Source organism: Euleptes europaea, chromosome 3, assembly GCF_029931775.1.
Source record: "Euleptes europaea isolate rEulEur1 chromosome 3, rEulEur1.hap1, whole genome shotgun sequence".
In the NCBI taxonomy this organism is placed as follows: domain Eukaryota; kingdom Metazoa; phylum Chordata; class Lepidosauria; order Squamata; family Sphaerodactylidae; genus Euleptes; species Euleptes europaea.
Genome location: NC_079314.1, coordinates 88,224,320 through 88,250,873, shown reverse-complemented (window position 1 = coordinate 88,250,873; position 26,554 = coordinate 88,224,320). Strand labels below are relative to the sequence as shown.

The following is a 26,554-nucleotide window of genomic DNA, read 5'->3' as shown; positions in this document are numbered from 1 at the left end:
ATCGAGGACGGATTGGACTTTGGCCGGGTCCATGCTAAGGCCATGGTGGGAGATTATATATCCCAAGAAAGTTATTTTGCTCTGGTGAAATTCGCATTTAGCCAGCTTTGCAAAGAGTTGGTGATTGCGTAGGCGGTGCAGAACTTCTCGGACCAAAGTGACGTGCTCGTCCATGGTTTTTGAATAAATAATAATGTCATCCAAATAAACTACCACCCCGCGGTACAGTAAATCATGGAGGATTTCGTTGATGAGTTGCATGAAGACCCCCGAGGCCCCTTTCAACCCGAAGGGCATCACAAGGAATTCAAACATTCCAAAACAGCTGGAGAAGGCAGTGAGGGGTTCGTCCCCCTCGCGGATACGGACGCGGTAGTAGGCTTCTACTAGGTCCAATTTGGAGAAAATACGTCCCTCTTGTAGTTGTCCCAAAATATCTGAAATTAGCGGTATAGGATAGGCGTTGGCTTGAGTAACTGCATTGAGTTTTCGGAAGTCAATGCAGAGGCGTAGGTCGCCCTCCTTTTTTCGGACGAAAAACGCGGGGGCTGAGTTGGGAGCATTCGATGGGCAAATGAACCCTCTGGCAAGGTTTTTATCCAAAAAGTCCCGTAGTACAGTGCGCTCGGAAGTGCTCATAGGGTAAATCTTACTCTTGGTTAATGTGCAGTCCTTCACCACTTCAATTGCACAGTCAGTGGCCCGGTGGGGGGGGTAAGGCATCACATTCTTTAATGTTAAAGACATCCGCAAAGTCCTGGTATACATCAGGGAGGGACGATGGTGAAGGGACATCGGAGATTAATGCCGAAGCGGGTGGAGACAGCACCGCAACTTGCTGTCGGTGCTGGTCGCATTTGGGGTTGGCAAAGGAGATCGTGTTCGTCTCCCAGTCTATACTGGGACTATGACCTTTAATCCAGTTAATTCCCAGGACCACTTCAAATCGGATAGGGGCTATGGTAAAGTCTATTTGCTCCCAGTGGGAGCCAATTCCCATCGCCACCCCTATAGTGCGATGATCAACTGGGCCCCCCTTGAAATGGCTCCCATCCATTTGGGCAAATTGGACGGGGGCTGGTAAAGCCTCGGACTTGACTTTGAGTGCTGCAAATGTGGCCTCATTTATGAGAGTGCGACCGCAACCGGAGTCAATGAGTGCCTTAACGGGTAATTGGGGACCACCTTCATAGTGTTGTAAAATTGCGTCCACATAAACGGTGGTTTCTACTTCCTTTACTTTAGTGGGAGCTTTCGGTTTAGCAGGAGAATCTGCAGAGGTCTGTGGAGAAGCTCCACTCACCACAGACCGGAGCCGTTTTTTGACAAATCAAGGGGGGATTCCAGGTTTAAAGCTGGAGAATTCCATGGGTTCTCTTCGTCAGAAGAGGGAAAGTTGTCCCCCAATGGGGCATTTGTAATCCGGGACCCGGCGGGGTCATTTGATGTAGGAAGGATAGATGAGTCTTCAACGTGAAGTGCAGAGGGTGTGGGTCTTCCCGGCGCTGCGCTGCGGGTGGCCGCGGTGCCTCTGCGTTGAGGTCGTCCTCTAGCTCGGGCTGTCGTGCTGGGACGAAAGGGTTCAGGGCGATATGGGCAGACTGCTGCAAAGTGGCCCAGTTCCCCACAAGTGAGGCAAGCACCTCTTTGAAATCGGGTTTTGCGATCCTGGGGTGGACGCGCAGGTTTCCGTGGATTGGGGTGTGGTGCCTTGGGCTGGGGCTTTTGGACGCTTTTCTCCTTGTGTTTTTGGCGGAAAAGGGAAATAAAGCGCCGGCGGCTTTCCACCTCTTCGGCTAATAGAATCCAATCCTCGAGGGTGTCGGGATCACCCCGCATATACGACCAGTTCAGAACGTCAGGGTGTAAGGCTTCCCTGAAATGGTGAATTAGGGTGGCTTCGGGCCAGCCCACAATTTTGCTTGCTAGTCTTTGAAATTCATCGGCAAACTCTCGAACTGGAATAGAGCCCTGCCTTAGTTGTAGAAGCTCCGCTTTGGCTCGTTCCCCCAGAAAGGGGTCCTCAAACCTCCTCCGTAAGGCAGTCATGAAATTGTTGAGGGAACGGATAGAGCGGGATCGGGTGTCGAACTGGAGGACCATCCAGTCGGCTGCTTTACCTGTCAAAAGGGAAGCCACATAGCGAACCCGGCTGTCTTCTGTAGGGAAGAGCTGTCCTTGTTCTCGCATATAGCTGTCCACCTGATGCAAGAAACAGGGTAGGGTTTCGAGAGATCCATCGTAAGTAGTTTTCAACTTAAGTTGTTTCCATGGACCGGGCATAGGTTGGCCCGGTTGCACGGGTGCCCTGGGTGCAGGTAAAACGGGACCTCCGGGAGCCGGAGGTTGCGCAGGCACATTAGTGGGTGGCTGGGCCGGCACTCCCTGAACCGGTACTGCGGCTCCCTGTGGGACGGGCTGTGCCTGGGCTGTCAGGGCCTGCTGTAACTGCCTGTTGTCCTGAAGCAAACGTTCCATTAGCTCCTGGAGTTGATCAACACGGCCAGATAGCTCTCGATTTTGAGCTCGTAACAGGTGAACGTCCTCTCCTGGGCCACCCGTACGATAAGGTTTACTTGTCCTAAAACTCGTGGCCCATTGAGAACTGTCCCCATATAAGTCCTCTTCCTCAGACTCCCCGGAGTCTTGGCGTCGTTCCGCGAGGCGGCGTGCGCGTTGGGTCGTGCGCGACGGGGCAAATACCGGGGGAAAAGACAGACCCAACGGAGGACCGCTCCTTACGGTGTTTTTGGGGCGGCCGCCGGTCCGCGCCCGATCAGCAGCCAACTGTAGCTCTTTATCCCTTGCGGCTTGAGCCTCGGCTTCCGCCTTAGCCGCTTCAGCAGCTTCCTTATCCGCGAGAACTTTTGCGCTTTCAAGTCTCAGAGCTGCAGCTGCGGTAACGTGCGGTAAAAGTTCCGTTTCCAGGAGTGTGAGTAGGGGGCCGGGTTCCCCACCTAGCAATGGTTGCACCCGGACCGCAATCGCGGGTGCATCGGCCCCAAACGTCGAGGCCAAACGTTGAGCCAGGGTGGCTATCGTGGTATCCTTTGTACAATCCGCAAAGAGGAGAGCTGTATGGATAGCGACCCGCTTGGCTTCAGCTTGACAGCTAGCTGCATTGGGTACCAAAGAAATATCTGCCGGTGCGGCTCCCGCCATGGTACCTTTCCCCAAGGCGACCGGACGTGTTAGAGCCGTGGATGAGAGAGTCTCACGGGCAATACGCTTATCCAATAAACCGGTTAGTACTTGTAAGTCCTCAGTTGCCAGCCGGGCATCATCCAGCAACTGATCAAAATCCTGGAGGTCTAAATGAGCATTAGTATCCTCCGACGTTAACATCCAGAGAACCCTCACTAGAGATTGCCACTGTGTCTGGACCAGTCCTCTCAAGCGGCAAACCTCTAAATTAGTCCTAAAGAGTTCAGTGACTATGTCCTGTAGATCCTAAAAATTCTACTTGCGGCAGACCCTAATGACTTGACAAACACGATTCAGGACTTCTTCCTTGGACTCACGAGTGATAAGGACAGCGTTGAAGTAGGGAATGACCCCTGGAAGAACTTTTAGGACAGGGGTGGGGAACCTTTTTTCTGCCAAGGGCCATTTGGATATTTATAACATCATTTGCGGGCTATACAAAATTATCAATTTAAAAATTAGGCAACCAAGCCCCAAGCGGGAAGCTATTGCATCCCCAGCCCTCTTGTAGTGCAGAGGGAATACGTTTCTCCATGGCCTGGGTGGGAAAGGGTTAACACAGTTTCTTGGGCGGTCCTTGCAGCTCCATAGCTAATGACTCTTCTTCAAGGGGGGGGAAAGGTTCCTTTTCTCGGCAAAACAAACTCACATCTGCCTTGAATAGAGGCTATTCAGCAGGAGGGGGTGGATTGATAGTCTTAGATCCTTCTGAGCTAGAGACCTGCCAGGACTCACGAAGGGCCAGACCAAATGATTTTGAGGGCTTTAAATGGCCCCTTGACCTGATGTTCTCCACCCCTGTTTTAGGACATCTGTGATTAGGTCTTGGAAGATCCCTGGTGCCGTGCTGATCCCGAAATGGAGGCATTTGACATGAAAAGCCCCCTTATGGGAGACGATTGTCTGAGCTTCGGCAGAGGCTGTATTGACTAGAAGCTGTTGGTATGCCTGGGCGAGGTCGAGCTTGGCGAAGACTTTGCCCCCGGCCAGGGACACGAGCAGGTGACTGATGATGGGCACTGGATATGAATGCAGCTGAAGGGCTTTGTTGATAGTGCACTTATAGTCAGCACATATTCTTACTTCACTGTTGGACTTTAGAGGCTTGACGATAGGTGTTTCCCACTTGGCATTGGGAACTGGCTACAGTGTTACGGGGAATGCTGGGGTCTCCAACTTTTAATGGGGGAATTAGTTTAGAGACAAATTTAGAGCACAAACGAGAGGCTTTCATGGGGTCTATTCCTGTGTCTACGCAAGGTGAGCAAAACCAGTAACGAACAAATGGCTAAAGAGACTGAATGCAGTCAAAACAGGATGTACTTTATTTAGGGGGAAAGGGGGCACAAATCATACAAGTGCAATTGCACGCAATATTCACACACACACACAAGAGTTCTAAAAGGGATAGCAGTAAAGCGGTTCATAGTCACCTTTCTTGCAGAGCGAGGTTCCAGAATAGCAGCTGCACGAGGGAAGGGGAAAAAGGACTACACACCAGGTGTAGGACTCACATCTTGTGTTCTGGATCCAAAATGAGAAGGGACTGAAATGTGCCAGGTCTCTCTGTTTTATAGTCAAATTCTGCCCTTGGGGCAGACTGACTCACAGGGCATGTGAGCGGTGGGGCACAAAGGTAACATTGCTTTAAAATTGGAGAAAGGTTGAGTGGTGAAAAGGTGTGGGCCAGGGTGATCGGAATATGAGGGGATTATTGATGACTGTCAATCTCTCAGTGATTGTGTTATTGACAGCTGGCAGGAACTGGGAGCAAGGAGGGGAAGAAGATGGGATTAGCCTGCTCTGAGAAGGAATGTAAGGTGTAGAGGGGGAAATGCTATTCTCAGTCTGACGTCGTCAGGCAGATTTTGATATGCTGGCCGTGTCTTTGATTATGCAAAGGTGTCCAGGAGGGCAGCTGTTCCAGGGGCGGGACTCTGGCAGAGAGGCTCAGGAGCAGATTTTGGATTTCTCTGTTCTGCTCTGCATTAAGATCCAAGATGGAGTTCATGTCCCTTTCCCTTTTCTGGGTCTAGGTGCTGTGTGCCATTCGTAGGTCCCTGCTGGCTCCATACAGCGATGTCCAATGGGGTGCCTGGGATGCTCCTGTGTCTTGGAGTGTGGTGCTGTCTCTCTCCATGCCTCTCCTGCCATTCAGCAACAGTCCCAATGTACAGACACAAGAGTCCAAGGGTGTCCATATTACAGGGGGTATAGAAGGGTATCGTTACAACAGGACATCTTGTTCAATGACACAGTCCAGTTCAGCGTCAGTCTTTTCCCTGAACACGAACGGCAGTCGATGGGGCTTGAGTTGGATAGACATGATGGTCGGATCAATTGGAAGTTTAACTGGCAGGCTCTTGTAATGGCCCAATGGTGCATTCCAGGTGCTTTAGAATTCCTTCCATACAGCCTCGAACTGTGAGTGGTCAGTGTGCTTCACACCGACCATGTGGATCCCCAGGGCCTGGAGCCATTCGAGCCCCAGGAAGCTGGCGCCCTGTCCCTCAACAACTACAAGGCAAAGTGTACTGGAGAACTGCTTGTAGTACATGTTGACTTGGGTGATGCCCTTGACAGGGACCTTCTCTTTTGGAAATCAGTGAGGACAAGGTTGCTTGGTTGCAGGTGAGGCTCTCCCCTGTTCACACAAAGATGTTCGAATGTTTTTGTGGAGACAATGGACAGGGCGAACCCCAAGTCAACCTCCATTTCACACAGGACACCTTGCATTTTGATGGTTACGCGGATCTTTTCCATAGAGTGTATCTTGTTGAGTTCCACACTCTGGATGTGTCATTGACGAGTGCCCCGGCATTTGCTTGTTTCTCCCCAACTGCCATGGTACCCCGCAACAATGGAGTGAGCTGGCTTGTGCTCGCTGCTTTCCCTAGCGGGAAAATTCGTGATACCCCTGGGTTTCCTTGAGTCTTGCGTTTCCTTGAATCTTGCCCCTGGGTTTCCTTGACTCTTGCGATGTGGCCGGCCTTGCCACATGCCTTACATTTTGCATCGTGGAACCTACATGATTGACAGTCGTGCTGTTCTCTGCAACTTGCACATGGTTTTCCCGCCATTTTCTGTGGGCGAGAATGCTTGGAACCCCCGCAACTCAGCTTTTGTACTTCCTCCTCCTCACTGTCATCCTCGAAGTGGACAGGAACTGGCCTTTGGGAAGATAGTGGCGAAGATCAGTCTGCTTGGCGCACCTCACGAGTCATTTTGTCGGCTGCCTCTGCTGCTAGGGCTTCCTCCAGGGTGGAGTTGAAGGTGACATTTTTTTTTGACAAAAGGCACCTCTGAACCTTCTCATTGTAGAGGCTGCAAACTAGCTGGTCATTGAGTGTGGTGTCGAGGTCAACAAAGTTGCAACAGCGGGCGGCCTTACTCAGGGCTGTGATGTATGCAGTGACAGACTCGTCCAGGGCTTGATTCCACTGGTAAAATGCATGCCGCCTGGCAATCTCAGACAGTTGAGGTGCAAAGTGCTTTTGCAGAGTCTCTAAGATGTCTGCAACTGTCTCTTCGAGTTTGGCGGGAGACAGTAACGCCTGTGCAAGTTCAAATGTGTCGACTCCACACACGCTGAGGAACGTTGCCCTTTTTAGATCAGCGTCGGTGATCTTGTTCACCTTCAAGTAGAATGTGAGTCACGTTGCGTAGCTGTCCCACCTCTCAAGGTGGATGTATCAAACTCCTCGATGTGGCCCTGAGAAGCCATCGTGGGTTGTGTTGTGTCTCCCCTCGTGGTATCGCCTGCGATCTCAGTTCATCCAAGGCTTGGCCTTGAAAGTGATCTCAGGTGGAACTAGCCGGGCGGCCTACCAGCTCAATAATCCCACCTTCATTGCCAGTATTAAATATGCGTAGGTTACACATGAGGCCAGAGACAGAGTTCCAACAGCAACCGCTTTATTCAGCTAACAGGGAAGAGAGAACTAACTTAACTGCAAAACACCCCAAGAAATATACAGTTCCCAACCACCCGGAGCCGCCACTCTGGCCAAAGTCCACCGTCCAATAGGAGAAACAGATGATGGAGCCTGGAGCACAGCCTCAAGCTCAACACAGTTCAGCACAGCTGAGTTCAACAGTTCAGCAGTTCAAGAGTTCAGCATAGTCCTTGCACCAACAAAATACAATACATCCCCCACTTTAAAATATGATACCTCATTTTACATGATGGACTATAGCTGCAATCCTGAAAGAGGGGCCTGAAGGTCATCAGAAGCTGGCATAGGTGCCACCTTATTATAGAATAAAGTACCACCTATGCTGGCGAGGAACGAATATGCTGTTGCCCAGAAGCCATGATGCTACACGGGGCCCCTCCGCTGGCGCTACAATGGCAGCAGCAAAATCCCGGAAGCAGGAGCCCACACTGGGGGGGGGGGAGCGTTCCTGGGAATGGAGCTGCCATTAGGTAGCTTCCTAACCCCTTTGGACCTGGGGACACCCCCTCAAGCTGTGCCATGTCTATGCCCCCTTTTTGGGTAGCTTAACCTCACTCTTTCAATGGGGGCTCTATCCCAATTTAAATGCCTTTTATTTTATTTTCGGCAGCCGAGCTGCCTTTGTGGAGGCGGCGTGGCTGCGCTGCTCCCGGCCACTCCCTAACTGCCCCCTCTTCAGGAAAGGGCTGTATGTCCCATTATTTTAAAAATCAAAATCTACGCCTACATTCTCATATTCTCAGGATATAAAATCTCTCAGTTTAAAGTAGGTTAACTGCCACTGACTAACACGATTTTCCAAACTGTGTAGACAGGAGTTAATTTATTTGTCAAAATTATTATTTTTTTAAAAAATATGAGGGTTTAAATTGTCTCAGCACTTCCCCTGGACAGCTTCACCAGCCAGAATTTATCATGTTATCATATCTGGAAGATGTTATGAATTTCTGTGCACCTAACATATATACATTAAACATAGCTATCTGTACATAATAATGTAGAATATCCTCCATGTGGTGGGTTGTATTTGTAAATCTATACCTATGAAAACAAAGCAAATGTCCAGTGGCAGAATTTTCAGAGCAGGTTAAGAGCTTGAGGATCATGGATTTGAAAAGTAGGTGGTGCAGTGGCCAAGAGCGCCTTCTATTAGCTGCATCTGGTTTGTCAACTATCTCTTTTTTAGACTCAGTCCATCGGGCCATGCTGATCCATGCCTCTATAACCTCACAGCTCAATTAACATAACACACTGTACATTGGGCTTCCCTTGAAGGAAACCAAGAAACTGCCATTAATGTGGCAGTCTGACTATTGTCAGGGACTAGCCGACAAGAACATCTGTTGGCCATTTGAAACAACTACATTAGCTGCCAGTTCATTTCTGAGTTCAGTTCAAGGTGAAGCTTATGACCGTCAAAGCCTTTCACAGCCTGAGGCCCACATAAATGAACAGCCATCTCCTTCCATATATTGTGCATCATCTACAGTCTTCTGGTTGTCCCTGGCTGGCTGTTCCCACACTTAGGTCATTTTTGCAGGGGAAATTTGTGTTTGGTTTGCTGCAAAGTTTTTTGCTCCGAATTCTCCAACATCATATGTAGGGCTGTCAATTCGGTTCGGTCCGAACTGAAAATCAACTGAATTTCCCCTGATTCTGTGATTTTCTGTTCGGACGGATCCGAACTCAAAACTGGCGGGCAACCGGGGGGGCCGAATTCAGCGAGTTCGGGAGTTCGCGAATAAATTCGGCAAATTCGGCCCCCCTTCAAAGGAGCCCGCTGAAAGGCGCGGGCTGCCCTTTAAACTGATCTGAGCCTCCCAGCTGGGAGGCGCAGATCAGTTTAAAGGGCAGCCCGCCCCCCTTCAGCGGGCTCCGCTGGAGAGGCTCGGGCTGTCCTTTAAACTGATCTGTGCCTCCCGGCCGGGAGCTGCAAATCAGTTTAAAGGGCAGCCCGCACCTTTCAGCGGGCTCCGCTGGAGATGCATGGGCTGCCCTTTAAACTGACCTGTGCCTCCCGGCCGGGAGGCGCAGATCAGTTTAAAGGGCAGCCCGCCCCCCTTCAGCGGGCTCCGCTGGAGAGGCTCGGGCTGTCATTTAAACTGATCTGTGCCTCCCGGCCAGGAGGCGCAGGTCAGTTTAAAGGGCAGCCCGCACCTTTCAGCGGGCTCTGCTGGAGAGGCGCGGGCTGCCCTTTAAACTAATCTGAGCCTCCCAGCTGGGAGGCGCAGGTCAGTTTAAAGGGCAGCCCGCACCTTTCAGCGGGCTCCGCTGGAGAGGCGCGGGCTGCCCTTTAAACTGATCTGAGCCTCCCAGCTGGGAGGCGCAGGTCAGTTTAAAGGGCAGCCCGCACCTTTCAGCGGGCTCCGCTGTAGAGGCGCGGGCTGCCCTTTAAACTGACCTGTGCCTCCCGGCCGGGAGGCACAGATCAGTTTAAAGGGCAGCCCGCCCCCCTTCAGTGGGCTCCGCTGGAGAGGCTCGGGCTGTCCTTTAAACTGATCTGCGCCTCCCAGCCGGGAGGCGCAGATCAGTTTAAAGGGCAGCCCGCACCTTTCAGCGGGCTCCGCTGGAGAGGCGCGGGCTGCCCTTTAAACTGATCTGAGCCTCCCAGCTGGGAGGCGCAGGTCAGTTTAAAGGGCAGCCCGCACCTTTCAGCGGGCTCCGCTGGAGAGGCGCAGGCTGCCCTTTAAACTGATCTGCGCCTCCCGGCCAGGAGCCCACCCGCCTTCAGCGGGCTCCGCTGGAGAGGCTCGGGCTGTCATTTAAACTGATCTGCGCCTCCCGGCCGGGAGTTTAAAGGACAGCCCGATCCTCTCCAGCGGAGCCCGCTGAAGGGGGGCGGGCTCCCCTTTAAACTGATCTGCGCCTCCCAGCTGGGAGGCTCAGATCAGTTTAAAGGGCCCCCGCGCGCCTTCAGGGAATCACTCTGAAGGCGCGCTGGGGCCGAATTTTCCCCCGAACTCCGGATCCCCCCGAATTACCGGGGATCCGAAGCGGGGGAGTTCGGACTTCGGCATGTACCGAACCCACAAGGGTCAAATTCGGCCGAATCCGAACTGTACCAAATTTTTTTTGACAGCCCTAATCATATGCATGAGGGTCCCCTCCCCCAATTCCAGGAGTAACTTGTGATCAATTAGGCATCCCCAGTGAATCACGGAGCTTCTGAGTCCCTCCCCCTGAAAACGCAGCCTTGTTTCACTTTACTTGGAGGGGGCGGGTCAGCTCTTAAATGGACTGTGTGCTTTTGCTGGGTATTCCTCCCCATTTTATTCTGGTTTTAATCTGTAATGCTTTAATTATTACGGTAAACTGCCTTGACCCAAGAGGAAAGATTATATATTTTATTTATTTATTTATTTAACTGAAGACTAACAACATTTACTCCAGCATGAGCTTTCATGAGTCAGGGCTTACTTCTTCGGATGCAATGGAAATAGGGTTGCCAGGTGCCCCCAGCCATCGGCAGGGGGGTGGGTGGGTAGGATTGGCAGATCCAGGTTGGGAAACTCCTGGAGATTTGGGAGTGGAGCCTAAGAAACACAGGGACCTCAGTGGGGTACAATGCCATAGAGTCCACCCTCCAAAACAGGGGACTGATCTCTGTAGTCTGGAGATGTTGTCTGGTATTACAGCTATTCCGGGAAGGGGGGCACCTGGAGGCTGGCATCCCTAAATGGAAAGAAAGAAGAACATTCCCTCATACTGATTCTGAAAATTATAGAAGAGAAGGGGGGAAAGGAGGAAGAGTTGAACAGGTTTGGATGAAGGAATAGAAGGGATGCTTATTAAATTTGCAGATGATACTAAATTGGGAAGGGCAGCAAATGTGGTAGAAGACAGAGCCAAGATGCAGGATGATCTTGTCAGGCTGGAGAAATAGGCTAGAACTAATAAAATGCATTTCAACAAAGACAAATGTAAAGTTCTGCATTTAGGTAGGAAAAATCAAATGCATAACTACAGGATGGGGGAGACTTGTTTGAGCAGTAGTGTGTGCGAAAAGGATCTTGGGGTCTTAGTACACCAAACACTGAACATGAGTCACCAGTGTGATGCGGTAGATAAAAAAGCAAATGCAGTCTTGGGCTGCATCAACAGAAGTATAGTGTCCAGATCAGGCGAAGTGATGGTATCGCTTTACTCTGCTCTGGTTAGACCTCACCTAGAGTACTGTGTTCAGTTTTGGGCACCACAATTTAAGAAAGATGTAGACAAGCTGGAACGTCCAGAGAAGGGCAACAAAGATGGTGAGGGGTCTGGAGACCAAGTCCTATGAGGAAAGGTTGAAGGAGCTGGGTATGTTTAGCCTGAAGAGGAGAAGACTGAGAGGGGATATGATAACCATGTTGATGTACTTGAAGGGCTGTCATATAGAGGAGTGTGCCGAGTTGTTTTTTGTTGCTCAAGAAGGTCGGACCAGAACCAATGGGTTGAAATCAAATCAAAAGAGTTTCCGTCTAGACATTAGGAAGAATTTTCTAACAGTTAGAGCAGTTCCTCAGTGGAACAGGCTTCCTCGGGAGGTGGTAAGCTCTCCTTCCCTGGAGGTTTTTAAGAAGAGGTTAGATGGCTACCTCTCAGCAATGCTGATTCTGTGACCTTAGGCAGCTGATGAGAGGGAGGGCATCTTGGCCATCTTCTGGTCACTGGGGGTGTGGAGGGGGTAGTTGTGTATTTCCTGCATTGTGTGGGGGGTTGGACTTGATGGCCCTGGTGGTCCCTTCCAACTCTATGATTCTATGATTCTAGGTATCATAAGCCTGGTATCATAATCAGCTGTGTTTCTCTGGTGTCAGGGACTTTAACAGCTTAATTGTTATCCATAATGGATGATGAGAGAGAGATCAGAGGCTCTAGCCTCGATATAGCGACAGTAAAATAAACAATTTCTGAGGGATGTGCAATGTACCTTGTATACTTCCCGGTTAAAGTTTTACACAAATTCATGGACCTGTGCAAACATTAAAGAGCTGGCACCACTTGTAAACTGAGGGAAACAAAGATCTCAATTTTCTTAGTTATTTATTCTCCAAAGATATTGATAGTTTTGAAGTATTTAAACATCTTTTTAGTGATATACAAGTGTGGTGTGTGCTTGGGATAAAGGAGGCCTTTCTAATTAATTTTGTTTCTTAGGTAAGTTAAAGTATTCCATGACATATGTCAAGAAGCTGAGGACCCTCAGTTTCTTGGGGTTCGTGATTTCCTTGATTCAGGCCTGGAGGCCTATGAAGTTTGTGCTATTGGGATGTTAGAACAGAAAAATAGTTTCCTTTTGAAAACTGCTTTTGTGGAGGGAGCAAGGTAGGCCCCAGCTGGTGCTCGTTAAGGCCTTCTCTCCCCTTTCTGGAATGCAAGGCCGTGCGTTGCCATGGTAATTAATCGGTCAGCCATCATGACGATGTCCAGGTGCCAGGAGTTCTGCAGGCTTCATCACCTGAACATCAATTAGTGAGTCAGCATTCTGACCAAGCTATTAATTAACAGCTAAGTATTTTCGTTTTCTCAATTGGCTTCTATGAGCTCATGCCACTGAGAAAATGGATATAAGGACAGACCAGTCCTGAGCAAATCATGCTCGTTAGGGGCACAGCAAGAAGGCTGTGCGGCATCACAAACCATTTGATTTTGGCCCTTGAGGGGGAAACTCTGGTCAAGCTGACCTTTTTGGAGAAACCTTTGGACAACCCTTTGAAACTCTTGTATGCTGAAAGAACTCTTGAAACTGGTAACTATTGGAACATTGCTTTTGAAAAAGCCTTGACAATTTTGTGAATTTTGGAAAACTGGAGTATTGTATAAGTTAGATATGCTAAATCATTTTATTTTCTTGCTTAAAACTTCATGATTTTTTCTTTCCTGTAAACCAGCATAAATCTTATAAATAAATTGTTAGCCTTTAAATAGATTGTGTCTTTTGATTTTGGGATTCCCAGCCTAAATCTAAGTGTCTTGTGTGAGTGTGAAACCACCTACCAAAAACCTAAGACATTTTTGGGAGTGTAAATCTTTTCCCCAGCAAGGCCTCTACCTTGCAGGGTAAGAGTTGCACTTAAATTTTGAAGTGAGTTGGGAGCGGATTGCCCTTATTTTTTCCCTGGAGCTCAATCTTTAGTAAAGGGCTGGTGGCAGCTACTCATTAAACTTGGGGTGGAGACCCGGAGTTTAATGTTTTGGGAAACTTTTGACCAAACCAAAGCAGCCCAACTGGTGGAGGCTGGTTGGAACTCTCTGACAACATATTTAACAGATTCAGTCCTCAGATTACCAACTGAGAGGTGTGACAGAGAAATAAGGATGAAGATGGGGCAAAGGGTATCTGAAAAAGAAACATTCCATAACAGCACAGTTTCAATTTCAGTGAATAAACTAATAATTATCTGTCTTCTTTTATTGCTGCTGTAACAGATTCTAGTTCAAACATCCTGGTTGTCCTTTGTTCCTGGACCTCACCAGAGAATAAGGAAACTCTATAATAATATTAGTGCCATAATAAAAGAAATTGTGAATGAACATAAAAAAACAAGGGATCCCACACTTGCAAGAGATTTAATTGACGCATTTCTGGAGGAGATGGAAAAGGTAAGACGAAATTTATACATAGATCCTGCCTTATTGTTTAGAATTTAGTTCTCAGCTAGTCTGTAACAGAAGAAACGTCTAACACTACATCTAAGGCAAGACTCTGGAGGGCCTTAGTGTATCCCTTACAAGGATATCATTACCAAATGTTGGACTCCCACCAACTACCATCCAAAGCAGAATTCAGGGTGAAGTTGGAGTTTGGTATTTATGTCAGATTTTCAAAATGATATATAAGAATCTTTAGGAGGCAATGGAAGATTCAAGCACGTTCATGCTATCAGGCCAACAGTTAGCAGTAAAGAAAATCCAGCCATTGTATCCATTGAGCAGAGGAAAACACTTTCCCACATCACATGAACACAGGAACACATGAAGCTGCCTTATACTGAATCAGCCCATTGGTCCATCATGGTCAATACGGTCTACTCAGACTGGTAGCGGCTTGCCAGTTTTCAGACAGAGATCTTTTGCATCACCTAGAACCTGACCCTTTTCACTGGAGATGCCAGGGATTGAACCTAGGACCTTTAGACATGCCAAACAGATGCTCTGCCACTGAGCAACAGCCCCTCCCCAATTGTTTCTCTTGTTAAAGCCACCAATAGTAATAGTGTTTATTGAATCATGCATGTGCATACGTTGCCTGCAAAACAGCAATAAAGGTCATTTATCACTGTGCATAAAAAGATCTCTCAGTTCTTTTATCTTGTAACTCTCAATATACCAAGTATTTCCCTGCCTTTAGCCAATGGAAGCCAGTGTTATCATGTTGCAGTACAGAAATATTGAGTATGATGTTTTCAGAACACATGGTAAATTCTGTTAGAAGTGGAGCTGATGTAGCTTCCCTTTGAGTGCCAGCCATGTGTCTTGTGAACCATCTAATTCTATGTTATATCTAGGGGCACTGAGAACCAATGGCTTTATCCGTCTTTTTTTAATGCATGTTTTACAAGATACTGTTAGCAATCTCAGTCATAGCTCATTTATATACATTTCACTCACAAGCATGATGTAGTATCGTCTTTCCACATAAATTGCCAATGTTTCATTTCCTTCAGGTGAAAGGGAATCCAGAGAGCAGTTTTAATGAGCAAAATCTTATCAAAATTATTTTTGACCTGTTTGTGGCTGGCACTGGAACAACTGCTTTTACCATTCTCTGGGGGCTACTGTATTTGGTCCTTCACCCTGAGGTCCAAAGTAAGTAATGGGGTGGGGGTGGGGTGGAGGAGTCCTTACAGTTTATGCATTATAAAGGATTTTCCCATTTTTCTGAAAACATACTTTGACATTTTAAATTTGAGTCTATTTCTATTCCTATCCCCTTTCCAGAAGGCAAGTTTCATAATATAATTAACAGTTGGCCATAATAGCTATCAAATCCACCATTCTGAACTTTGGAGGAAAGGTGGGATAAATCAGCAACGTTTTCATAATAAATTAATTAATATTTCCAGAAAAGGTCCAGGAAGAAATTGAGAAAGTGATTGGCAGGGACAGACCACCCATGATGGAGGACCAGCCAAACCTGCCTTACACTAACGCTGTGATCCACGAAATCCAGCGGTGTGCTGATGTTCTACCTATCGTACCTTATGCAACACACCAAGATGTTCAAATTGACAAGTTTGTCATCCCTAAGGTACAACCCGTTGATAAGATACTTTTCAGAAAGGAAATCAAAGTTGCCAAATCATTGCTTGGTGAATCAGATAAAGGATCTGGCAAAAGAGTAGAACAAATAGATTTAAAAGGATCTCATGAAATACAATGGGTGGGTAAAATTATTCCTGCAAAATGCAGCTTAGCTGACTCACTCAAAGATGTCAGGTAGCAGAGGACTGTGAGGTAACTGACCTGGGCAGAGAGTGACCTCAGTGCAGAAAGGAGCAGCAGTACAGAAGGGCAATGAACCTGCATTTTTTAAATTGCATAAAATAAGGAACCCACATATTCTTGACAACACTGTAGGGTTTCCAGACAGGGCTAGCACCTAGTGGAAGACTGGGAAGGCAGGGATAGGAGGGCATCATCGCTTTGGCACAATGTTCTAAGGTTCACCAAAAAATAAAGTTCACCGGAAACTCAACAGTATCACACCGACTCAGGGGCATCACTTCTGGGGTTGCCCAATAGGCAATGTCATGCCATCAGAGCAACAGTTAATTTTTTCACATTTTTCCCTGGTGCCCCACAGACAGTGGCAAGGGTCAGGAGCAGCCACTGGGAGATCTTCTACTAGAGCAGGACACTTGGCAACCTTGCAACACAATCTGGAACAAGGTCCGGGACACAAATTCAATAATATTACTAGATCAGGTCATCCTTCCATTTTTCTGGAAGGCTTGTGCCTCTTGGACTGCCTAGTTTAGTCTGCCGAGCCTTGCTGTCATAGATTGATAGAATCATACAGTTGGAAGGGACCACCAGGGTCATGTAGTCCAACCCCCTGCACAATGCAGGAAATTCACACCTACCTCCCCCACACATCCCCAGTGCCCAGAAGATGGCCAAGATGCCCTCCCTCTCATGAACTGCCCAAGGTCATAGAATCAGCATTGCTGGCAGATGGCCATCCAGCCTCTGCTTAAAAACCTCCAGGGAAGGAGAGGTTACCACCTCCTGAGGAGGCCTGTTCCACTGAGGAACCACTCTAACAGTTAGAAAATTCTTCCTAATGTCTAGATGGAAACTCTTCTGATTTAATTTTAACCCACTGGTTCTGGTCCAACCTTGGCACCATTCTCTATATGACAGCCCTTCAAGTACTTGAAGATGGTTATCATATCCCCTCTCAGTGTTCTCCTTTTCAGGCTAAACATACCCAGCTCCTTCAACCTTTCCTCATAGGACTTGGTCTCCAGACCCCTCACTATCTTTGTTGCCCTCCTCTGGACACGTTCCAGTTTATCTACATCTTTCTTAAATTGTGGTGCCCAAAACTGAACACAGTACTAACCAGAGCAGAATAAAGTGATACCATCACTTCACGTGATCTGGACACTATACTTCTGGTGATGCAGCCCAAGATCGCATTTGCCTTTTTAGCTACTGCATCACACTGCTGACTCATGTTCAGTGTTTGGTCTACTAAAACCCCAAGATCCTTTTCGCACACACTACTACTAAGACAAGTCTCCCCCATCCTGTAGTTATGCATTTGATTTTTCCTACCTAAATGCAGAACTTCATTTATCTCTGTTGAAATGCATTTTATTGGTTTTAGCCCAATTCTCCAGCCTGTCAAGATCATTTGTAAAGATAGTTGTAAAGATAGATGTTCATACATCCCTCTGAGAGCATTTTTTATTTGTTTATTTTTTGCAGCAGGGTGAATAATGCAGCTCCTAATCCTCATTCCTCTGCAAATACATTTGCCTGTCCACTGACTCGAGCATGGATTTTATCTCTCTAAACATTAAACAGGCCTCTATTCACATTCTACATGTTCAGAAAAGAAGTACCATCTGAAACTAGCACATATTTCTAATTTGGGGTTTTTCTACCTTGTTAGAGGACCATAGTCTTCAATCACCTGTCCTCTGTGCTGAAGGATGAAACCATGTGGGAGAAGCCTCACCAGTTTTACCCTGAGCACTTCCTAGATGCCAATGGGCAGTTTGTCAAGAGAGAGGCCTTCCTCCCTTTCTCTACAGGTAAACTATGGGGACAATATATTTCAAAAGGTAAAAAGTGATTGCATCTTTTCCTTCATCTTCCCCAAATGAGGTGATCACTCACCTTTTCACGATCAGTTGTCTTATGAAGAGGGCACAGTTTTGTAACGTTTCCTCCAGCAAAATGTCTGGTGGTGGTATAGGCAAACAAGCAAGTAATTAGATGTCATTTTTGGGGTTCCTAGCCTGTACTCCATTTTAAGAGTTATCTAACTGACCTATACGGTTTCCTGCTCATCCTTTTGTAGTTAATAACATTGTCAAGGGAGTATCATCCATGCACAGATTGAATGCATGTCCCCTAGGGTTGCCAGGTAACCGGTGGTGGCAGGCAAACCTCCGGCAATTCGCCCCTCTGTCCGCCGACCATTTGAGGGTCAGCAGGCAAACGTGCATGTGTGCGCACACACCGCGCGCAAGGGCCGCTTTAACACTCAAACTAAGAGGAAAAGGCTCCTTGTGAGGCGGCACTTCCGGTTGTAAACCAGAAGTAACATGCACGCGCATTGGTGCGCGTGCACACGTGTGCACACAATCCCAACTGCAGCCCCATAGCCTCCCGCCAGAGGAGAGAGGGGACCTGGCAGCCCTAATGGCCCCACAGGTAAGTTCTCACTTTTCTGTAGCCCAGTCACAAGCAAGTGCAAATACATCCCTCCTCTCTATGTCATCCTCATAGGTGCACACTTAATAATGTGTGTTTTTAAGTTGTATTTTGCATTTGTATTTTCATTTATTTGAATTTGTTGCTAGACACTTATGGTCTTTTTGTGTCTTTGCAGCTTTTGCTGCTTTGTTAGCTGCCTTATTTTAGGCGATTCAGTGGTCTAGGTTTTGTAGCAGTCATATCAAATCAAATCAGACCTTTATTGGCATAAAAAAAATACATTTTGAGGTTAAAAGGAAGTTTTAAAATTTTAAACATGTCTCTTCCTTAGATCATATGCGAGGTTTAAAAAAGTATTAAATAAATCCCAAGAAGCTAGCGACCTGTGCAGTAACCTGAGGATAGCTATCACTTAAAAGAAATCTAACTAGCTCCTTATCGGTGCCACCAGGGCAATCTTTCAGAAGGGGTTCAATGATTTGTTCCCGTAAGGGTGAGCCATGCTCAAAGTGTAGCAATACATGGGCCAGAGGCACAGAGGCCAGAGGCACAGAGGCCAGACTTGTCCAGAGGCACAGGAACATAGCCTTTTCTCGTAGGGGACCTTGGCATATCTGCCCGTGGTCCAGGTCGTGGGGAGGAAATTTAGGCGAGCTTGCATAAAAAGGCGTCTCAAGAAAGGGGAGGTCAGAGTGTAAAAGTAGCCAGGTAGAGAGCTCGGCGTCATATAGATACCATAGGTTAAAGGTGAGCAAGAGCTTGTAGCTCTAGCAAGGAGCGTTTGTTGCCCAATGTCGGTGATCCTTAGCTCTAAGATTCTAAAGGCTTGCGCCTCGTTTAAGGGGAGTAATGCCTCAAAGGACACCCCTATGGATTTAATTTTATCACTGATGGTCTTGCTTCAGGGTGAGACAAAGTGGTCTGATAACATATGCCACGTCAAACTCGACGGGGTGGCTCTATAGTCGAGCCTCAACCACAACTTAAAAATAAGCAGCCAGGCCCTGGTTTCTAAGAGATCTAGCCCTGTCTCTAAACAAAGAGCGGGGTACAAGACACAGTTGGGAATTCCCAGTAATCGTCGCAGAAAAGAAGACTGGGCTGACTCTAGCTTCTGGTTGTGGATCGCCCCCCAAATAGGGATTCCATAGAGTAGCAAGGGGAGCAGCTTTGCTTTATAGATTCTAAGAGCGGCTGGCACGTATAGACCACCTCTGGAATAAAAAATTTTCCCGACAGCACCAGATTGAAGTCTCATGGCATTAATAGCCTGGTTGGCCTGGCTATTCCATTTTAAATTGCTCTGGAAGTTGACACCTAGGTACTTGAACACTTTAACCTGCTCAATACTATTTCCTTTCAGTGCCCAGGTCTACGTCTTATGGGACTTGGAGAACACCAAAATTTTTGATTTATCAAAATTAATAATTAAGGAGTTTTTTTCACAAAAATCCGCAAACGCCTGCAAGAGGCGATTCAGGCCTACTCTAGTTCAGGATAAAACTACTGCATCATCTGCGTAGAGAAGCATAGGGATAGCCTGGGAATTTAAAATAGGGGGATTACCAGCAACTTTCTTCAAATAAGAGACAAGGTTAGCTAAATATAAAGTAAAGATAAATTAAAGATTTATTAAAGATAAATTAAAGATAAATTAAAAATAAATAAATTTGGGGAGCCAAAACGCAGCCCTGCTTTACTCCCTTGTTAGAGTTTATATAGGGAGTAAGTTGGCCAGATCTATTGTACCGAATTTGGCAGCTGTTAGAGAAGTACAGGTTTTTAATCAGAATGAGTAGGCGAGGATCAATTCCCATACCAGCCAACTTGCACCAGAGGCACTCTCTGGGGACTGAGTCAAACGTGCTTCTTAGGTCTAGAAAGGCCGCATACAATACACCCCCCCCCCTTTGTGGCAGCTGTACTAACTAGCCAAGTGAGAGAGAACAGCACAGTGGTCAAGCGTGGATTTCCCGTTGGAGAAGCCTATTTGTTCCCAGCCTATCTGGGAAGGAGACCAGATGAGCAATTTAGACAATAAATGACTGGCATATAGCTTGCCAGCCACGGAGAGCAAACTGATAGTGCGGAAGTTTGAAGGATTCATTGGATCCCCTTTTTTAAAAATTGGGGTCACAATGGCCGTGGTCCATGCCACTGGTATTTGGCCGCTTTTATCTATTTTGGTGAAAAGAGCGGCCAAAACTGGGACCCATGTCTCTGGGAATACAAAGAATATTTAGCCTGGGAGGCTGTCGGGGCCTGGGGCCTTCTTAGGTTTCAGCTTGGCTATCAGGAATCTAATTTCATCAGTTTCGACCAGGGGCCACATAGGAAGTCCCAATGAAGTCAAATCGCCAGGGGGAGACTCCAGACTATTTGGTTCATATAATAGCGCTGTGAAATGGCTTATCCAAGTTTGAACTGAAATTTTGGACTGGGGCACAATTTGATCGCGCTGCATGCCGCAGGAAACCATATGCCAAAACTTCCTCGGATCTTTAGTTTGGATCGCTTTCGCTAATTTGTCCCATTGTTTGAGTTGTAGGTGCCGTTTCTTGGTCATCACTAGATGTTGGTATTCTCTCCTCCGCAGAAAGTAATCCTTAAGCAGGTCAGGCAAGTTTAGAAGTTGGAATCTTCTATAGATTGATCGGAGATGGGCTTTAGGATATCTGCACTCTTCATCAAACCAAGATGTAGAAGAGGTGAGGCAGGTAGGCTTCCTCGAAGGAGCTGGGTTCGAACAGACCTGATGAAAAAGGGATGTGATGGCAGTAAAGTCTTTAGGAGCATCTGCAGGGGGTCCAGCACTAGTGACGTTCATAATAGACTGAGCCAGTAATTCCTCGGAGAACGATCTGGCAATTCTCATTCTAATGGATGTAGACCACCTGATCGGTTGATAACACTTGACTGCTTTATCAGTGGGTAGGCAGGGGGAACGTAGAGCTACCTTGGTGAGTAGTGGTAAGTGATCACTTTTGGACCTAGCTATTACCTCAAAGTGAACTACCAGCTCTTTCAGAGCAGCAGAAACGATTACATAGCCGATCACACTGCGACCACTGGATGAACTGTATGTGAATTCCCCCGGACGGTCGCTAGGGATTGATCCATTAAGAATAATTCTGTTTGTTGGCCTCTAGGGCCCCAAGGGAATCGAGGGGGGCACTGCCATTAACTATTATCACTGGGGGAGGGGGGCCATATGGCAGGGTGTCAGACGTAGTCCGGGGCCTCTTCCGGGATCCTGTGTGTTCCAAGCTACTATTCTCAACAGGTGAACTGAGGGAGATTAGTGGTGCACTTATCTGTTCTGGGTTAACTAGGCTATTTGAGCTCTTAGTTGTTGTATTGTGTCCCCTTTTCTTAGCTCTCTTATGATTATCCTCGGGTAGGTTCATCGGAGCGTTTGGCACAAATGTCGAGAGTGGAGCTGCCAAACCAGCTATCTCAGAGCTCAGTTGGGTCATTCCTTCTAGCATCATTGAGCAGTCTGTGATCTTATTTTGCAATTTCCTGGCTTCTCCTTTTTCTGAAGTTTGCTTTTCATTTTCCGGGTCCATTGTCTGCTCTGCTCCCGGATTCTTCTTTGTAGGAATTAAGACGCTTCTTCCTGTATTTTGTAGCAGTCCTGAGTAGTGTCTTGACATTTTGGTTTTATGTTTTTAATTTATTTTATTTTTATTCTATGCATTTTAGCTATGTGTGTAAACTGATGAGCTCCATAAGGAAGAAAGGCGACTAATAAATGTTTGAAATAAATCAACAAATAAATAAATTAGGCAGAGTATAAATATTTTAAATAAATAAAAAGGTGTTTGTAGCTGTAGCTGAAACAACAGAATTGGAACCACTGCTTGCTGGGAGATATAGTCTGTTTAAATTATACAGTATACTTGGTTTAGAACCTAAATGGCTACTTCATGCAGCAGTATTCTTCTAAGTATCTCAGTTTAATAACTAAACTCCATATAAAGTCCTGCCAAGAATCGGATTGCGGATCTCCATTAGCCAATATGAAAGAAATCTGAAGAGTCACCAAAAAGAATTTTCAGCCAGTAGTTGATGGCTGCTTTATAAACCAGGAAGCTGTTGAAGAAAGGACTATCTATAACAAAGACGAGTTATTTTCGTCTACTTCTAATCAGTGAAGACTTCAAGACAGCTATATTGGTGCTCCATACAATAACTGAAGGGGAATATCTCTTTAAAAATTTCCAAAATTAGCAACCAGGTATGTGTGTGTAAAGTGCCGTCAAGTCACAGCTGATTTATAGAGACAACTAGTGGGGTTTTCATGGCAAGTGATTAAGCAGAGGTGGTTTTCCAGGTATTGTCCAGATAAATTAGAAAAAGTATGGCTGCTTCAACATGGAGATTTTTCCTATATGGGCAGTGGCATGTCTCCAATGGATTTGGAAGCTTCTGCATGACATTGTGCCCAATCCTGGAAAACCTGGCAGGCAGCTTGAGGCTTGTATTGATAAAATTGAGTTCCTCTAAGCCAGCCACTTATCGGTTGTAGATCCAGGGAAGGGAGCTCCCTTGGTGGAAGGCAGCATTCAACAGAACCCTAGCTGCTGTACAGCACAAGATGATGTTGGTAGGGCTCTGCACCTCTTGGTGCTAGGGTTGCCAGGTCCCTCTTCACCACCGGCAGGGTTTTTTGGGGGCAGAGCCCGAAGAGGGTGGGGTTTGGGGAGGGGAGGGACTTCAATGCCATAGAGTCCAGTTGCCAAAGTGACCATTTTATCCATGTTAACTGATCTCTGTCGGCTAGAGATCAGTTGTAATAACAGGAGATCTCCAGCTACTACCTGGAGGTTGAAGAAAACTAGGCACTGGTACTAAATAGACAAGCTGTGGGAAAGAATAGTACTAGGCAATCCAATTTTACAAACAACATTTAATATTTAGTGACAATGTGAAAGGTGCTAGACATACATCAACATATACTGGTTACAAACTTTACTTACAGGCAACAATACAAAACTGCAAGAAAGTAGCTCTGTGTAATAGGCTATGAAATGTCACTTCAAAGAATGACTAGCAAAAGTCAAAGAACTGTTCTTAGTCCCATAGGGCTCTTATATAATCATAATTGTTTTGTAGGAAATTTCACGGAGACACAGGAGAAGATGGAAACGCCGTCCGGATGTGCTTCACGTTTTCACTGCCGTGGAGGCAGCTTCATCAGCCGTCCGTTTATTTTTAGAGTCACAGCTTCTGTAAAGTACAATAAATTGCTATTTTTCTAATACAAAGGTTTCATTCTTATTCTTGATATTACTAATTCTCATTTAGCAACAGCAAACATACAAGAAAACATACCTTGAAATAAGAAGAATCTTTCACTAAAAGATTCGTGTTTTTTTTAAGCACACCTGTGGCTTTAGTTACGTGCGGTTTAGAGTGGAACAGCCTTGTGAGCGCATAGAGAGAAAAAAATGAACCTTTCAGTGAAAGATTCTTCTTATTTCAAGGTATGTTTTCTTGTATGTTTCTCCGCAGCAGTGAAAACGTGAAGCACATCCGGACGGCGTTTCCATCTTCTCCTGTGTCTCCGTGAAATTTCCTACAAAACAATTATGATTATATAAGAGCCCTATGGGACTAAGAAAAATTCTTTGACTTTTGCTAGTCATTCTTTGAAGTGACATTTCATAGCCTATTACACAGAGCTACTTTCTTGCGGTTTTGTATTGTTGCCTGTAAGTGAAGTTTGTAACCAGTATATGTTGATGTATGTCTAGCACCTTTCACATTGTCACTAAATATTATATGTTGTTTGTAAAATTGGATTGCCTAGTACTATTCTTTCCCACAACTACCTGGAGGTTGGCAACCCTACTGGGAACAATTGTATGCAGGAAGTAAGTGCAGGAAATAAGGTGCCTCCCACTTTATGGAATGGCCTGCCGAATGAGATCTGCAGGCTACGCAAAAATGTATTATTCAGGAGGGTTTTTTGACACAAGTAATCAGGGCCATACTGTAACAAAATGTTTCAGAAAGTTGCTTTGGTAACGATATAGGGACTGTGGACTATACTACTATGTATAGCACATACTGTCTGGGGCTGAAAGTATGATCCTAATATGTAATTTCTGCTCCGTTTAATGTTGTTTAACATGTTAAACTTGGTCCCAGCTCCATGTTCAGATTTATGCATGTTTTCAGATTTCTGAAATCCAAACCTTATTACCTTGTTAATTGAATGTCCAGTTCTGCGTAATCCGCCTTGAGTCTCAGTGAGAAAGGTGGAGTATAAATAACATAGATACAATAAATAAATGATTTGCAAAAAAATTCTTGCCACTCTCATTTGATAAAAAGTAGGATACTATGTTTTCTTTGTGCTGCAGAAGAAGCCTTCTGCAAGCAATAGAAGCTCCATGAACACAAAGCAGGAGGGATGATTTTGAACAGCTGCTCATTTTGCATGGCTTTTAGTCGCACATGGGTATGCTGGCCCACCAGGGCGGGGTGCTGCTGTAGCAGTGCGGTGCTATGAAGAGGCCTGCAGCGGGCAGGGCAACAGGCTGGGGATTCTGAAGCCGAAGCTTCTACAGCTGGCAGCTGTACTAATTGGGAATGGGTGTAGTAGACAAAGTCCAGTAACAGTCCAAAGGTCAGTCAGGGTGAAAGGCAATCCGTCAGAGCAAGAGGCAGAGTCGAGGTCAGGCCAGTCCAAGGTCAGACAGGGAGTCCAGAAGAATTCAAGGTTGAGAAAACAGTCCGAGTCGATACACCATCAGCCAGAGTGGGGTGTCGCAGGTTCGCCATGCGTTGCTTCCACAGCTTCTGCTGACTCAGCTCTCCTAAATACTTGCAGCTGTCTGGCGGAGGCAGCTTCTGTAAAGAACTCAATCAGTATCTCCATTGCTGTCCCGGTTCCTTCTTTGTTGCTCCAGCCTGGCCGAACGCCGGCATTGTTCTGCCAGGACCCGGCCCATTTTCCTCCAACGAGTCCCAGGAGACATCTGTCCCTCATGGTCTCCCGGCTCCCTTGGCAGCTTCCTTGATGTTCCCGGGTCGGCCAGCGTCTGGTTTTCCTTAGGCTGCTCTTTAGCCAATGACTTTAAGGTTTTGTTTTGGCAATACATCCTCATCAGCTGTTTTCTCTGTCAGTGTGGGTGGGGAGGAGGACTCTGCCCCTGGATCTGGTCTTCGTCAGAGTCTGAATCTGTTGTCAGGCAGCCTCTGACAATGGGTCCACCAACTCCTAGCAGCACCTTCTCAGCGCTCATGTGTAGCTGCTGAAAAAAGGGGAAGTCAGCAAAGGTCCATCCAATTCAAGGATTTCAAGGATCAGCTCTGAGAGGTATTTCAGTTTGAGGTCATTTCAGTGAAATGAATTAATCCTTTGGGACCCTGATGAGGGCCGTGTTAAATGTGGCTTCATGGTGGTGTGCCAAAAACTGAGCATGGCCTGACCAGCACATGGTCACAGAGTTAGGTTGGGCAAGAGTTGCAGCGGCTGCAGGTCAACTTGAGCTGATTGCAATCTACAGCTGTCACTCAGAAAGTACTTGTCAGAGTCATCCCTATATGAGAACTGAATATCATACAAGCATGTGTTGAAAGAGAATAAGAGATGGATTCTGTTGGGCCTTACTCCTGCTGTCCTGAAAAAAGAATCTGCTTCCCTTTCCTGCAGGTCGCCATTCCTGTCCTGGAGAAGCACTGGTTAGAATGGAGCTCTTCATCTTCTTCACCAGCTTCCTGCAGCGTTTCACTTTCCGCATTCCTGAGAACCATCCCAGACCCAAAGTAGGCAGGGTCTTTGCTCTCACAGTCGCGCCATCCCCTTTCCAGATTTGTGCCATCCCTAGATAATGTTTCCCAGATATCTAATGCCTATTCTGTGATGGCTTGAGGACTGCAACTTGTCAGGGCAGAAAAAAATGGGGTGAATTCTGATATGAGAATTATGTCTGATTTCTTTGTTGTGAAAACGGCATGACTCTTGAATAAAACTGATGCTCATAACAGTAGCAATTTGGAACTGAAACAAACTCATGTTAGGGAAAGGGTTCTCCTGTGTTTCAGACCATGTGCAATCATTTCATAGCAGTAGGATATCTAAAAAGGAATAGCAATGTACTTGAATGTAATACTGAATATATGGAAGATGAGGCCTTTGAACATGACTGCCAATATGGTCCCCACAGTAAACTATCCCCACTCCCCAAACTTGAAATGATCATTCTGGGATTTGATACATACGAATGTAGCTTAGGACAAATTCCCTTATCCGATACTTCAATTAAACATGTACTTGCAGTTCCCATGGCTCCTTCATTCCTCCCCCGCCCACACACACATTGTTTTCCTGACCCTAGGGCAGGGGCCTTAAATGTCAGGCCTGAGGGCCGTTTGAGGCCCGCAAAATCATTTGGTCTGGTCCTTTGTGGGTCCTGGCAGATCTCTAGCTCAGAATAATTTAAGACTGGCGCTCTGCCCCCTCCCGTGGACAGGAATAGCCTCTACTCAAGGCGGATGTGAGTTTG

The 26,554-nt window shown here is 46.6% G+C and overlaps 1 protein-coding gene across 1 annotated transcript in view; it reads left to right on the top strand.

Annotated features, from left to right (window-relative positions):
- LOC130474336 (cytochrome P450 2D19-like) overlaps positions 1-25,880 on the top strand; it is a 41,313-nt gene extending 15,433 nt beyond the window's left edge. Inside the window, exons 5-9 of the mRNA XM_056845901.1 lie at positions 13,572-13,745; positions 14,810-14,951; positions 15,209-15,393; positions 17,266-17,407; positions 25,702-25,880. Coding sequence (XP_056701879.1) covers positions 13,572-13,745; positions 14,810-14,951; positions 15,209-15,393; positions 17,266-17,407; positions 25,702-25,880 — 822 coding nt within the window. The remainder of the gene's footprint in view (positions 1-13,571; positions 13,746-14,809; positions 14,952-15,208; positions 15,394-17,265; positions 17,408-25,701) is intronic.
- Positions 25,881-26,554: the final 674 nt, after the last annotated feature.